Raw genomic sequence first — 16,231 nt, forward strand, 5'->3', positions numbered from 1 at the left:
CCTGCTGGACAAGGAAGGAAGCAGAGGAATTAGACGTGAGGATTAAGTGACCTGGGTCAGAGGTCGAGCTGTAAGGAGAGCAGTGAGGCTGTTAAAGCCCCTTATTTCAGCTCCCAGCCCCTTCAGTGTCTGTTTACCTCCTCATCAGCTCCACATTCATTCAGTTAAATGCCTTAAATTGCGGAAAGACGTCAATTCTACAACACAGTTTAGGATCAGAGACGGCTTCCTGGGTTGTGTTTGAATTCATTTGAACAAACATGTGAGTTCTCATTCATTCAAACTTAGTTTTTTGGACAAAAGTTGCAACTGAACCAAAACAGGAAACGTATTCTTGAACTGAGGGTTTGAACTGAAGTGAATGAGAGGAGAAGCGAACATATAGATTCACTGGTTGATCAAACTTCCTGTTGGTAAATATATTCATGTTGCATACAAGTATTACTACATATGAGTATTGCGTGCACTCATGTTCCCGCCTTTTCTGTCATTACATTAACAATACCAGGGCAACAACTCAGGGTTGCCCAGGAAGTTGCTGTATCATCATGAATCCAGCAACAAATGTGCCGGTATCAGACTTTCATGCTACGATTATTTTGGCCAAAAATATCACACTGTTATCACCGTATTCAACAAACTTTCCTGAAATCCTACAATTAGTTCTCCAACAAAGCTAAAGGTTTGATTACATCGAAGGTGATCATGGTGTGAAGTAATTCTGCTGTATTTTAGCATCAAATACACTAAAACAGCAGAAACAAAAACAAGTTGGATGTTTAAAGTTTAAGTCAAATGCAGCTCGGAAAGACTTTAAAGCTCATGCAGCTCAGTGAGACTCAGTGTGCAGGAAGATTTGGTTCTTTCGCTGTCTGAGTTTATGATCCGACCCACCTGTCTGTCCAGTTACTAGTTTGTTTTTACAAAATATACAGTGGTGTGAAAAAGTGTTTGCCTGATTTCTTATTTTTTTTGCATGTTTGTCACACTTAAAAGTTTCAGATCATCAAACTTACAATATAAATATTAGTCAAAGATAACACAAGTAAACACAAAATGCAGTTTTTAAATGAAGGTTGTTATTATTAAGGGAAAACAAAATCCAAACCTACATGGCCCTGTGTGAAAAAGTGATTGCCCCCTAAACCTAATAACTGGTTGCTCCACCCTTAGCAGCAACAACTGCAATCAAGCGTTTGCGATAACTTGCAGTGAGTCTTTTACAGCGCTGTGGAGGAGTTTCGGCCCACTCATCTTTGCAGAATTGTTGTAATTCAGCCACATTGGAGGGTTTTCGAGCATGAACTGACTTTTTAAGGTTATGCCACAGCATCTCAATAGGATTCAGGTCAGGACTCTGACTAGGCCGCTCCAAAGTCTTCACTCACTCACTCACATGGCTGAAGAAAACACAGTTCAGCACTTTAAGATAAGGCACGAATTAGTTTAATTAATCTTTATTATTCATTAACAATCCTAAAAGAGCTGAAGAGAGGTCTGAGCAGAATCAGAACCTGCAGTCTGGTTCTGTCCACAGGATTAGTACAAACATGAAGACACAGAACCTGATCCTGGATCAGAGTCACTGGTTCAGATAGTCTTCCCAGTACGGAGCCAGAGCTTTCCCTCCTGCTGGGAGCTGTGGGACAGATGAGCTCAGTATGAACACTTCCCCTGTCCTCTGTCCTGTTTCCTGTCCCGTTCCTTTGCTTCCTGTTTCTTGTACTGTGGTTTCTGCTTTTCCTGACATGAATGGACAGTAAATGAAAGGACAGGACAGCAAAAAGCATATTGTTTCCTGTCTTCTTCTGTCACACTGCTTCCTATTTCTCGTCCCATCCTTTGATTTCCTGTTTCTCGTCCTGATTTCTTGGGGTCTGTCTTTTCCTATCTGGTTGTTTCGTGTCCAGTTCGGATTTCCTGTTTTCTTGCCCCTTCGTGTCTTTTTATTTACTCTCCTGTCTCATCATGTCTCTGTCATCCTGTAGTTTATCATCTCGTCAGGTTCTGGCTGATCCTATACTGTCATTTTTGTTTCCTGTCTTGTGTTTTCATTCCGATAATGTCCTTGTTATTTCCTGTCCATATCCTCTCGTCTCCTCTCCCGTCCTGTAGATTCCCGTTCTGTATCGTCTCACGTGTCCATTGTCTCATTAGCCACTCTGGCTAGCAGATAACTCCTCCCCTCGTGGACTCCACCATGTCCTGTTGGCTGGAGAACGGCCTGGGACTCATCGGCCCGCCCCCCACCAAAAACCCCACGCCTCCCACACCCCCTCCTACCCCGTTGCTCTTCTCCGTCCCAGCATGCATCCTGCCCGACGCCGACAGCAGCCGAACGTCAGAGTGTGCGTTGGCCACCGTGTGGCGCCGCACGCCGCCGGACTTCTCCAGGTAGGCCTCGCCCTCCTGCTCCACCAACGGAGCCAGAGACGACGAGTCGGAGGAGTTGTGATGCTGAGTGATGGTGATCTCTGGCTGGGACTGGTCGCTTAGCAACGAGCCCGACGACCGCAGATGACGGGACTCTGGATGAGGAGACAGGAAACTGTTGTGAGTGAACAGACACGGCTTTAAATTTTAGTTTCCAAAAGATACCACATAAATAAAATATAGAATAACTTCCTCTGTAGCAGCGTGACAGAGGACGCCACGTCTGAAACGATCAAATCCGACACAAAACGTGCTTTAAAAGGAAAAGTTGCATTTAGGTAAATTATTTTCTTTCTCTCTGAGAGTCAGATGTTCAGATTGATGCCACTCTCATGTCTGTACGCTAAAGATGAAGCTGTAGCCAGCAGCCGCTTAGCTTAGCTTAGCATAAAGACTGGAAACAGGGGGAAACAGCTAGCCTGGCTCTGTCCGAAGTTAACAGAAATAATAATTCTTAAATTGACATTTCTTTGATGAAACACGTTAACTGTCACCAGCTTCCATCTCATTTTAAAAACACTGTTTTCATGTAAAAAAAGAGACTTCAGTCCAGTGAAACACCTGAACAACAGGTAAACCTCTTCTTCTTCGTCCTCTTTTCAGTTAGCAACCAACAAAACTGCATCGCAGCCGACGTCATCGTCCTTAAAGACGACAGCTGTGTTTATATGTACATTTCAAACGTGGGAAATGTTCTTAACTGCTGTCACACAGTCGACCGTGAGCAGCTACAGACAGTCTGATACTCTGCTCTCCTACACACGTTATTTATTTAATCAGGTAGTTCAGCATTAAAATACAACACAAATACAGCCTGACAGCCACAATCAGAACTAGTAAAAACAATTGAAAGAGTCCTAAAAACATCAGATAATAAGCTTTAAAATCATCAAGTGGAGTGAAAGAGTCTAGCTTGGGAGCAGTTTGCAGCTCAGTCAGTTTAAAAGGTGCATTGTACCAGAATCCAGTTCTGCACATTTTGGATTATGGAGAGAAGAGATGTGCAGTAGTTTGGAAACTTTATCACTTTTATAGATAAATAACATGAGATGATTATTCCTTCTTGTCAGTAAGGAAGTCCATCCAAACTTGTGATACAGAGAGTCTTTGTAATCAAGTGCAGACATTAAAGTTGACTGAACAGTAGTTTTACAGTTTAGAAAAGACAGACAGCCTTTAATTCTTTACAGGAAGTTAGATTTACATGAAGTGTCATCTTGTTAAACTTCCCTTCAGTCCCCTGCTGCTCTCTGATCACAGTTTCTGCTGTCAGACAACTGAACAAGTACGAAATAGTTATTTAAATCGCGTCTCAGCTTTAAGCTAATATTCGAGGCAGAGATCGGGTTCTAAGGTCAAACGAATGCAAACAAACAAATATCGAGGTTCCGTGTTTCCACGTTCACTTCGTGTCACTTTTCTAATGAAGGAATTAAAATGTGTGTGTGTGTTCCTGCTGGTTTGTCTCGGGGCACACGGGATTAACTCCAGTGTGACATATTCACATATTAGTATTATATAACAGTACGGTATTGTTGAGCTCCTGAAATGGCCTCCTGCAGGAAAACCTCGCTGCTGGACTGTTTCAAGTCACGGCAGGGATTAGGACCATAATCTAATCAGGCTTCGGCAGCCGTGCTGATGAAAGGTCTGCTGTTTGTTTGTGGAGTCTGGTTGAAGGAGTCACACGTTCCCTTCTGGAAGGAAAGCTGCTGCGGTTCACTGACTGAGCGCAGACCGGTAAAGGTGTAGATAAAGATTTCTGTTAGCATCTGTTAGCCGCGCTGCTAAAAGGCAACGATACCGGAGTGTGTAGCGAACAAGAAAAAACAAAAACACAAAAGTAAAAAAGCCTTTGTTGGTCTTTAAACTGTTACTGAAGTAAAACGTTAGGAAGGTCCGGATCGTGTAGTATGACGTGAAGTGATTTCCTCCGATAGTTTTTGCTGCTTTTTCCTTTTAAGAATTTACTTTTTTAATTAACAAATGGCGAGTCTCGTCCAGAAATGAGTGTGCATTTTCCAAATCTGTTAAGTAAACAACAAAAAGCAAATAATTCATACTTCCTCCTTTCAAAAGACTGAAGCCATTAAATCGATTATAAGAATTCGTATTTTTTTCTAAATATGATGACAAATTAAATAAAGAGTGTTTGATTTTAAGAGTTTAAATTTAAAGTTACTGCGTTCTCGTTACTCGATTTGATTAGAGCCGACACAATTAATTGACTAGTCGATTGACGGAAAATTAATCAGCAGCTACTTTGATGATCAATTAATCGTTTTAAGCCATTTTTCAAGCGAAAATGTCCGAAGTTCCAGCTTCTCAGTCGTGAGGATTTGCTGCTTTTCTTCATCTTATGTGACAGCAAACTGAATATTTTGGGGTTTCAGACAGTTTAATGTTTTTTTTTTTTTTTAACTATTTTCCGGCATTTTATAGACTAAATGATAAAAGGTAATAACCAAAATATGTCCAATCAGGCCAGTTTGCTGCATCTGAACTGTAAAGTTTCCACTACACGAGGATACCGGCATCTTTTTTTAATAAGAATAGCAGCTAGTGTCCGACCAATCAGGAAGCAGCATTCATTTGCAACACGAAACATTTTCTCATCCTGATCAAATATGAAAAACTCTTACAAAACTTACAAGACAAGTCAGAGCTACTTTGAATTACATCTATATTTATATAATTTACCATGTCCATATTCACATTCACGTGTCCAATATTGCTTCTTATTTCATACTCCCCGTTCCATAATCCTCATATTTGTTATCCATTTTCTGATATTTGCACTAACGCACACTATGGAGATAGTAACAAAGCATTTCATGCTGTACTGTGTAAATCTGTGAAACTCATGAAGTCTCCTTCAGCAGTGGAAACGGCTCAGCAGAGTGTTTGTGACCTGGTTCAGAAAACCACAGCAGCAGATTAAGCATCTCACCTCCCTGCTGAGAGGATTTAAACTACTACAGAGCCCCGCCCCCTGACCTCTGACCTCTGAAACAGGCCGACTGGCCAACCTGCAGAAACTCTATACGTGCTTCAGGTGGGAAATCTATCACAGTGAAAATGTTGCTGCCTTTTGTCCGCTGCTACAAAAACAACAACAAAAATAATAATAATTAAAGCTGCAAGCAGCGATGATCAGGCCCTCGCACTTCCATACACGTCTATATATAAAGATGGCCGCCGCGTCTCCACTTCCTGTACTAAATGAAGCCAAAACGTCCCGGATACAGGAGCTGCCGTCTTGCGCTGGTGACGTCATTTGGAGCCAGAGTCTGCGCAGTAGTGATCGGGGGTGGAGCCGCGGTATCGAGGTCCCGCCCACACACCCGGCCGACCCAATGGCGAGCAGAGCTCAGCTGTCAATCATGACGTGAAACCCGCTTTTTATAGCATCAGATAACTAATTAAACCGAACTTATCAGAATATGAACACCTGAACAAACATCAGCGTGATCAGAACGACCTAAACTGACAGAAACCATCTTTATCTGACGTGTGCTTTGGGTTTTTAGTTTGGCTCGTGTCCCGGCCGCTAACATGGAGGGGGCGGGGCTTATGACCTGTACTGCAGCCCGCCACCAGGGGGCGATCCAGGTGTTCTGGCTTCACTTTTAGGGAGCTGTCATGGCGTCCGTCTTTATATACAGTCTGTGGTCGGGGCGTGCTGCAGCCGCGACACAGCTCTGAAGTGTGATGTGTTTTGGTCACTGCACGCAGGAGTTAAATGTCACTTCCTGTGTCCACTATGTGGCGCTAGACAACACACTTTATGCATTACATTGAAGGATATGATGCGTAGACCACACCACGAAAATGTTGTGCTAATTGGATCATCTTTGCCATGGAAGGCTTACTTCCTGTTGCCACTAGATGGCGCTATGACTTTACGTCAGTACAGTAAAGTTACAACCACTTCCTGTTTGAGGTCGAAACGTCGAAATTCGCCGCCCCTTTAACAGCCACGTCGTTCAGAAGCTCAAGCTTTCGATAACTTCTCACCTGCAACCTGTTTTATGTATTCTGAAGTTTGAAGTTGATCAGATTAACGGTCTAGCACGAGTCTGTTCCGACTTCCTGTTGGGTTTAGCTCGTGTCACGAGGAGACTTCTGTGTTCGTCTTGGCATCTTACGAGTGCCTCCAAACTTTCGCACATGTGGGTGAAACCGCAAGGAGGAGCTGAATTTTTTAAAGTTTCAAGGGGGCGCTATAGAGCCATTCTGCCCCACCCATTTCCGAAACCCATAAAATATCACATTTTTCACCAGTCCTGACGAGTGTGCAAAGCTTCACAACTTTTCGAGAACCTTTAGGCCCTCGGAAATGTGATTCATTCGTAAAAAGTTAGAATCATAAAGAAAATAATAATTCCTTGAATTTCAAAAGGGCTAATAATAATAATAATAATAAAATTTATACAGCGCTTTTCAAAACAAAGTTACAAAGTGGTAAATTAAGTTTATTAAACTAGAATAAGCACCATGAAAGAATAATATTTAGGGCTGCGACTAATGTTCATTTTCAATATCGATTCACTTGTCAGTCATTTTTTGGATTCATTGTTTGGTCTATAAATTGTCACAGAAACACAGTTGTCACTGTAATAATAATCTAATAATATAATATATAATAATATAATACTGACAGGGGACATTTTACTGCAGCGAGTACTTTTACTTTTAATACTTTAAGTACATTTTCCTGATAACACTTACAGACTTTTACTTTAGTAACATTTTCAGTGCAGCAGAGTACTTTCACAGTGTGGTGTTAGTACTTTTACTGCAGCAGAGTACTTTCACAGTGTGGTGTTAGTACTTTTACTGCAGCAGAGTACTTTCACAGTGTGGTGTTAGTACTTTTACTGCAGCAGAGTACTTTCACAGTGTGGTGTTAGTACTTTTACTGCAGCAGAGTACTTTCACAGTGTGGTGTTAGTACTTTTACTGCAGCAGAGTACTTTCACAGTGTGGTGTTAGTACTTTTACTGCAGCAGAGTACTTTCACAGTGTGGTGTTAGTACTTTTACTGCAGCAGAGTACTTTCACAGTGTGGTGTTAGTACTTTTACTGCAGCAGAGCACTTTCACAGTGTGGTGTTAGGACTTTTACTGCAGCAGAGTACTTTCACAGTGTGGTGTTAGTACTTTTACTGCAGCAGAGTACTTTCACAGTGTGGTGTTAGTACTTTTACTGCAGCAGAGTACTTTCACAGTGTGGTGTTAGTACTTTTACTGCAGCAGAGTATTTTCACAGTGTGGTGTTAGTACTTTTACTGCAGCAGAGTATTTTCACAGTGTGGTGTTAGTACTTTTACTGCAGCAGAGTACTTTCACAGTGTGGTGTTAGTACTTTTACTGCAGCAGAGTATTTTCACAGTGTGGTGTTAGTACTTTTACTGCAGCAGAGTACTTTCACAGTGTGGTGTTAGGACTTTTACTGCAGCAGAGTACTTTCACAGTGTGGTGTTAGTACTTTTACTGCAGCAGAGTACTTTCACAGTGTGGTGTTAGGACTTTTACTGCAGCAGAGTACTTTCACAGTGTGGTGTTAGGACTTTTACTGCAGCAGAGTACTTTCACAGTGTGGTGTTAGTACTTTTACTGCAGCAGAGTACTTTCACAGTGTGGTGTTAGGACTTTTACTGCAGCAGAGTACTTTCACAGTGTGGTGTTAGTACTTTTACTGCAGCAGAGTACTTTCACAGTGTGGTGTTAGTACTTTTACTGCAGCAGAGTACTTTCACAGTGTGGTGTTAGTACTTTTACTGCAGCAGAGTATTTTCACAGTGTGGTGTTAGTACTTTTACTGCAGCAGAGTATTTTCACAGTGTGGTGTTAGGACTTTTACTGCAGCAGAGTACTTTCACAGTGTGGTGTTAGTACTTTTACTGCAGCAGAGTACTTTCACAGTGTGGTGTTAGTACTTTTACTGCAGCAGAGTACTTTCACAGTGTGGTGTTAGGACTTTTACTGCAGCAGAGTACTTTCACAGTGTGGTGTTAGTACTTTTACTGCAGCAGAGTACTTTCACAGTGTGGTGTTAGTACTTTTACTGCAGCAGAGTATTTTCACAGTGTGGTGTTAGTACTTTTACTGCAGCAGAGTATTTTCACAGTGTGGTGTTAGGACTTTTACTGCAGCAGAGTACTTTCACAGTGTGGTGTTAGGACTTTTACTGCAGCAGAGTACTTTCACAGTGTGGTGTTAGTACTTTTACTGCGGTGAAGGATCTGAATCCTCCGCCGATGAGCGGTACTGACCTAGCCGGAGCTCGTTTCTGTTTTGCAGAACGTTGCTGAGATACGGAGACACGACGATCTCCACCAGACGCTCCAACTGGTAATACTCCAGACTGGGACCGCCAGACTCGTGGATACCCTGAGAGACACAGAGAGGACAGGTGCACTGAGGAGTCGATCACCTGTTTTTTTGGGGGGAGAGATGAAAGAAAACGAGCTGCAACAAACTCCTGGCTGGAGTGCGTCGTTGTTGTATTTCTGTCTCTCCGAGGAACAATTTGAGTTTTATACCCCGAAGGACATTTTGTTCGCTTAGTCTTAGATTTAAGGTTACAGTCAGTTTTTTTTTCCCCAACCTGGATCTTATTTTCATATTTTTTTTGTCCATAATTTATATCAGTAATTGTAGCATTCTACTTAATCAATGAATTCGGTTAATCGTTGAGATGTGGGAAGGAAGCGAGTCCAGAAAGGCGAGCAGTGAGACGATCAGGCAGGTTGGAAACAAACCGACAGGTTAGACAAACGTATCTGGAAGACTCACTTCCTGCGTGACCCACTGTACTTACTGTAGTTGTGTGCACGCAGGTTTCCAGTGAAATGAGGGATTATTAACGACATTTCAGCTGCACACACTTTCAGTTTGATCTCCAAATAAAGTGGTTTAGATAATCTGGATAAACTGGACGTGTCCAACCTGACTGCTCCTGTTTCTTGACCTGTAGCGATGTTGGCATGCTCCCTAATCCCAGCAAGTAACTTTATATGTACAATGTTATAATAACTGACAGAAACGATGTTCAAAACTCTCAGAAGTAAGTTGTGATAAACCGGAATGAAGTTTAGTACAAATGTGTGTGTGTTTACCTGCAGCACCAGCAGCATCTGAGTGACAGGTGGAGGGACGGAGGCTGCGGTTTCCAGACTTTCCTCCAGGTGGAGCTTCAACAGCACCAGGTCTCTGAAGGCCACCAGAGCCATCTGCCTCACTGTCAGCTCCTGACCCTGAACACACACACACACACACACACACACACACACACACACACACACACACGAAGTGTAAGATACGCCTCGGCAGTAGTTTCCTTCAGTCCAGAGCTCAGCAAGTTAATCCACTGACCTCTGATGATTTAAGGATTTAAAATCAGTGAATCAGTTCCTCTAGGAAACACACACACACACACACACACACACACACACACACAGACAGACTGAGCATCTCCTGTCACACCTGTGTTGTTTAATCTGGTCATAAACCAAATGTCGACCTGATGGTGGCGCTAGATGGAAAGTCAGAGGATCAGCAGAGTTATTACAGTTCATCCTGAGGGGAGCATGAACGATGAAGCACGTTCATCGCAGTCCAGCAGCTGCTGAGACGCTTCAGTCTGGACCGACGTGGAGGACGGACACATGGACATTAACATCTGCTAACACTGCTAACTGCTAACACTGCTAACTGCTAACACGGCTAAGAATTCAGAATAATATCCTATTATTCATGTTTTGAGGTGTTTAAGACCTGCTCTGTTTGACACGTGCCCCGAGATAACTTCTGTTAAAAATCCTGAATTCAGACACGAGCGCTGTCACAATATGACTGCATTGAGGATTGATAAACAACGATATTTAAATCATTGTCCAGCACAGTAGGTATGGTGCAGTGAACATATCACTGACTGACCAGGTGCATGTAAGTGTGAATTATTTATAACAGTAAAGGTTCAGCTCTTTCTTCCCACCACGTCACCGTACAAATAAATATGATAAAATAAATATGATAAAAATGTATAAAAAAAAGCTTTTTCTGCTAAAAGCAACGCTATCTGTTCAATCGCTTATCCACGTCAACAAGGTTTTTTTCTGATATTTGGAAAGCGCTGAGCTTTTTCTACTAAAAGCAACGCTGTCAGAGTCTGGTTCGAGCTTACAGTTAAAGATCAATCAGTATACACACACCTGAGCAGGCTGATTTACCGTATACCTAAAAATATCCACGGATACGGACTGATACACACTGCATCAGGCTCCAGTCAGTCGTGTTACAGGCTTTTACGTAATCGATGCCGTTAACAGCAGACTGAAGACTTTTGTTCCGTGACTTCAGCCTCCTCCAACATAAGGAAGTACGCCAGCTTAGCATAAAGCCCGGAAACAGCTAGCTTAGCTTAGCATAAAGACTTGAAACAGGGGGAAACAGCTAGCTTAGCATAAAGACTGGTGGAAACAGCTAGCTTAGCTTAGCAGAAAGACTGGTGGAAACAGCTAGCTTAGCAGAAAGACTGGAAACAGCTAGCTTAGCTTAGCAGAAAGACTGGTGGAAACAGCTAGCTTAGCAGAAAGACTGGTGGAAACAGCTAGCTTAGCTTAGCAGAAAGACTCTAAACAGGGGGAAACAGCTAGCTTAGCAGAAAGACTCGAAACAGCTAGCTTAGCTTAGCATAAAGACTGGTGGAAACAGCTAGCTTAGCTTAGCATAAAGACTGGTGGAAACAGCTAGCTTAGCTTAGCAGAAAGACTCGAAACAGGGGGAAACAGCTAGCTTAGCAAAAAGACTGGAAACAGCTAGCTTAGCATAAAGACTGGTGGAAACAGCTAGCTTAGCTTAGCATAAAGACTCAAAACAGGGGGAAACAGCTAGCTTAGCATAATGACTGGAAACAGCTACCTTAGCTTAGCATAAAGACTCGAAACAGGGGGAAACAGCTAGCTTAGCATAATGACTGGAAATAGCTAGCTTAGCTTAGCATAAAGACCGGTGGAAACAGCTAGCTTAGCTTAGCATAAAGACTGGAAACAGGGGAAACAGCTAGCTTATCTTAGCATAAAGACTGGAAACAGGGGGAAACAGCTAGCTTAGCAGAAAGACTGGAAACAGCTAGCTTAGCAAACAGCTAGCTTAGCTTAGCAGAAAGACTCAAACAGGGGAAACAGCTAGCTTAGCAGAAAGACTCGAAACAGCTAGCTTAGCTTAGCATAAAGACTGGTGGAAACAGCTAGCTTAGCTTAGCAGAAAGACTGGTGGAAACAGCTAGCTTAGCTTAGCAGAAAGACTCGAAACAGGGGGAAACAGCTAGCTTAGCAAAAGACTGGAAACAGCTAGCTTAGCATAAAGACTGGTGGAAACAGCTACCTTAGCTTAGCATAAAGACTCGAAACAGGGGGAAACAGCTAGCTTAGCATAATGACTGGAAATAGCTAGCTTAGCTTAGCATAAAGACCGGTGGAAACAGCTAGCTTAGCTTAGCATAAAGACTGGAAACAGGGGAAACAGCTAGCTTATCTTAGCATAAAGACTGGAAACAGGGGAAACAGCTAGCTTAGCATAAAGACTGGAAACAGGGGAAACAGCTAGCTTAGCATAAAGACTGGAAACGGGGAAACAGCTATCTTAGCTTAGCATAAAGACTGGAAATGGGGGGAAACAGCTAGCCTGGCTCTGTCCAAAGGTAATCCACCGACCAGCACCTCCAAAGCTCTCTGAGTAACACACAATATATCTGCACACAAACCAAAGTATTAAAAAGTCTCGGCTGGTTGCCTGGCAGCTGCTCAGAGCCAAGAAATAGTTCTGGCAACTACTTTGATCTAATCTAAACTGCCAAATATTCCCAGATTCAAAGCGTTCAATTTTGAGAATTTGCTGCTTTTCTTGGCCTTATAATACTATAAATTGATTATATTGGTGTTTGAGACAAAACAAGACATCTGATGATGTCACGCTGGGCTCTGGGACATTGGGACATTTTTACTGTATTCTGATGTTTTATGGACCAAATGATGATTTGATCAACAGACAGATTAAGGGATAATGAAAATAATCAGTGTTTGCATCTCTAATACTATGATATACTATATTATTACATTAGTGTTACTGAAGCATTAATGTGGAAGTAGCATTTTACTGATGTAGCTGGAGCTAGTTTTAACTAGTTTGTATTACCCTCCCTTTTTGTTTTGCACGTTCCATTTCCATTTTTGTCGTTGAACTTCTGGTCGATATTGCCGGCTGTGTTAAACTCTAGTAAACAAAGTCCTGATTGGTTCACGCAGCCTACTTTAAAGTTTTCAAAGCTGGGAACACACGTCCACATTTACGACACCACAGATATCAGATTAAAAGACCGTCTTTGGAACAAAGCTACGTTCGGCGTTAACTAGCTTAGAGCTAGCTTACAGCTAGCTTACTGTGTGTTGCAGCAGTACATTAGTTTGAACTGCAAGAGCGCTGCTGTTTAACTTCAGTATGACGATGCAGTTTTTTGTTAATATCTGAAGTTATTCACATTATTTGCAGTTGTCACGAACGATCACTAAACCTGCTCATTTTTGGTCTGGAAGCTGATTTATAGTTATAAATTAAAATACAACTTTTCACCCAAATATGTAATAATAATAATAATAAGGCCATGTCATAGAAAACTGGACTGTGTGTAACAGTGAAACTAACCAGATGAGTCTCCACTACACTTCTGTTATGATGTCATATTGTTAGAAACACATAATAAAACATAAATATCAACAGATTCACCACGACTCTCGTTCTTCCAGCTCTGTCAGTCGTTAGATTATAGAACAGATCAGATATTTGATCAAACGTTGGCGCGATGGGGACGTCAATCTACACAGCGCAGCACTTTCACACTTCTGGTGTAGACAGGAAGTTGAAAGACAAAATGACGTGTGTGTGTGTGTGTGTGTGTGTGTGTACCTGGACGGGGTAGAAGATGGCCTGCAGGGTGGGGAGGATCTCAGTGAAGAATCTGTCCCACATGTCGGCGAGGACGACGAGCTGGTCGTCACCTACGGGAAAACGACGGGCCGTTACCACGGAAACGCCACAGCAACAACAGGGCTGACGCACCGAGGAGGAAATGAACTTGTTAAAACATCAGCTGAACGTTTCCGTTGTTGCCGTAAACACAAACAGACTAAGCGGCAACACGATGCGACACTGTGTGTTATTACATTAGACTCGACCTTATTGATTCCTGGGTCACGGCGGCTTTAAATATGAATGTGAAGCTTAAGTATCCCTCCTTATTGATTCCACCAATATTAATCAATCAATCAATCAAATAATCCACATGAACGAGTTTTGTGCTGCAGTGGTTAAATTTCTGCAGTGAAGGAAACCTGAGTGTGCGTTTACACGCGCACTAGTATCCTGGTTTTGATCGTGTTCGGGATAAGATGTTTACGTGGAACATGAGAAACCCGGTTATTCAGCTGCCTGTTTACAAGATCCGTATCGGGGATCCGTGTCCAGGTTTCTGATCGCCTGCCTGCAGGCGTGTCTTGATTTCTCGCCATCTCAGCCACGATGCTCTGTACCAACCAAATAGCCCAGAAACCAGGATCAGGTGTTTACATGCCACAGTATCCCGGTTTCTATCGGAGTACTCCAGGTAGCATATCCAGGTTTCTGAAACCAGGATCGGGTGTTTACATGCCACAGTATCCCGGTTTCTATCGGAGTACTCAGGTAGCATATCCAGGTTTCTGAAACCAGGATCGGGTGTTTACATGCCACAGTATCCCGGTTTCTATCGGAGTACTCCAGGTAGCATATCCAGGTTTCTGAAACCAGGATCGGGTGTTTACATGCCACAGTATCCCGGTTTCTATCGGAGTACTCCAGGTAGCATATCCAGGTTTCTGAAACCAGGATCGGGTGTTTACATGCCACAGTATCCCGGTTTCTATCGGAGTACTCCAGGTAGCATATCCAGGTTTCTGAAACCAGGATCGGGTGTTTACATGCCACAGTATCCCGGTTTCTTTCGGAGTACTCCAGGTAGCATAACAGGGTTTCTGAAACCAGGATCGGGTGTTTACATGCCACAGTATCCCGGTTTCTTTCGGAGTACTCCAGGTAGCATAACAGGGTTTCTGAAACCAGGATCAGGTGTTTACATGCCACAGTATCCCGGTTTCTATCGGAGTACTCCAGGTAGCATATCCAGGTTTCTGAAACCAGGATCGGGTGTTTACATGCCACAGTATCCCGGTTTCTATCGGAGTACTCCAGGTAGCATATCCAGGTTTCTGAAACCAGGATCGGGTGTTTACATGCCACAGTATCCCGGTTTCTATCGGAGTACTCCAGGTAGCATATCCAGGTTTCTGAAACCAGGATCAGGTGTTTACATGCGCAAAACATAACCAGGATTCTCCAAAAACCCGATCATAACCAAGATACTGGTGCGCGTGTAACGCACTCCTGAATCGACTGCAGTCACATCAATGAATAAATGCAAAGCGCTCCTAAACACTAAAACTAATTTTCCCTCACGGACATAAAAGCTTTATATTCTGTTGGACTCGTTTTCAATTTTATGGGCAACTTTTGAACTTTCACGGCCATGTTTGCTCTTCCTGTTTGTTCAGACTCAGAAACCACTAGCCAGTCTCACCAGAGTGGAGGAGGACCTGATCCAGGACTTCAGACAGACCTCGAGTCAGCAGCTGGTTCTAAAACACACACACACAGTAAATACTTCATACTGTCATACAGGCAAAAATGAGAAGTTTAATGGTCTTTTTTATTTTATTTGTTATTGTCGTTTATCTTTTACTGTTTTAAAAAAATCTATTTTGATCTATTTTATTGGTTTTATTATTACATTTGTATCATTTTCATTTCTCCTGTGCATTAGTATTAAATTTGTTTAACCGTTTACATTTGTGCTGTTTTATTCTCAGCCGTCTGTGAAGCCCTGACCTGTTTGAAAGGTGTTGGATAAACAGATTAAGCCTAGACTTTAACAGAGTTACAGTAATTCCACCTGCAGTTAAACTTGTTGAAGGTTCATTTTTAAAATCTGCAGAGTCGCTGTTGTAGAGCTCCATGTAGAATAAACAGGAAAGGACGTCCCATGTGACCTTGAGGGAAACCGAGGTCGTCGTCTCAGTCACAGCGATGAGAAACATCAGCGACAGCAGGTCAGATCAGTGAGGACGGGATGGAAGACGAGGACGTGGACAGGAAAGACCGAGCAGATGTAGGCTGACAGGAAGAGGATGTCTGTCCACCGTCTGCTGATCCACACCTCGCTATCTGAAGCCCGGGCCGGTTAACAAAAAGGATAAGGAGCCGCTTGGCCGTTGACTGACTGCAGCTTGAGGGCAGAGGAGGCAGCAATCAGCTTAGTTTAATTCCACAGAGCTGCTGCTGCTTCACTCGGACTGTTATCTCAGAGAATCAGACCAGAATGGGTGGCACTACTACGGTCAGCTCTCCCTCCGTTGTTCCAACTTTCTTCTCTCACAAGCCCCATTGCCTCTAACCAGCTTTTACCCCGTCCATGCAAGATGTAACACACCAGGACCGGCACAGAAAAGGCCCAACATGCTTCATGGATGCTTTGCCTCATTCGAGGTTTAACTTCTTTAGGGATTTACAGAGTAGGTGCTTTGTGCAGTCCCAAATATCCAGCTTTGCAAAGGCGCCTGACAGCAATGTTATCGATCCGGTGCTTGCCTGCAGTCCATTAACCAAAGGATCAGTATTCGTTCTGTATTATTTAATATCAGGCC

At 42.9% G+C, this 16,231-nt stretch overlaps 1 protein-coding gene across 4 annotated transcripts in view; it reads right to left on the bottom strand.

The window, feature by feature from the left end:
- Positions 1-1,423: 1,423 nt before the first annotated feature.
- LOC122874411 (proline-rich protein 5-like) overlaps positions 1,424-16,231 on the bottom strand; it is a 32,552-nt gene continuing 17,744 nt past the window's right edge. For all 4 annotated transcript variants that reach the window (XM_044192248.1, XM_044192253.1, XM_044192250.1 and 1 more), the window contains exons 5-9: positions 15,109-15,166; positions 13,404-13,495; positions 9,557-9,694; positions 8,711-8,828; positions 1,424-2,528 (exon numbers count right to left, since the gene is read on the bottom strand). In XM_044192248.1, the coding sequence (XP_044048183.1) occupies positions 2,167-2,528; positions 8,711-8,828; positions 9,557-9,694; positions 13,404-13,495; positions 15,109-15,166 (768 nt within the window). In that variant the 3' untranslated portion in view covers positions 1,424-2,166. The remainder of the gene's footprint in view (positions 2,529-8,710; positions 8,829-9,556; positions 9,695-13,403; positions 13,496-15,108; positions 15,167-16,231) is intronic.

The sequence above is a fragment of the Siniperca chuatsi genome, linkage group LG4 (assembly GCF_020085105.1).
Source record: "Siniperca chuatsi isolate FFG_IHB_CAS linkage group LG4, ASM2008510v1, whole genome shotgun sequence".
Lineage (NCBI taxonomy): Eukaryota > Metazoa > Chordata > Actinopteri > Centrarchiformes > Sinipercidae > Siniperca > Siniperca chuatsi.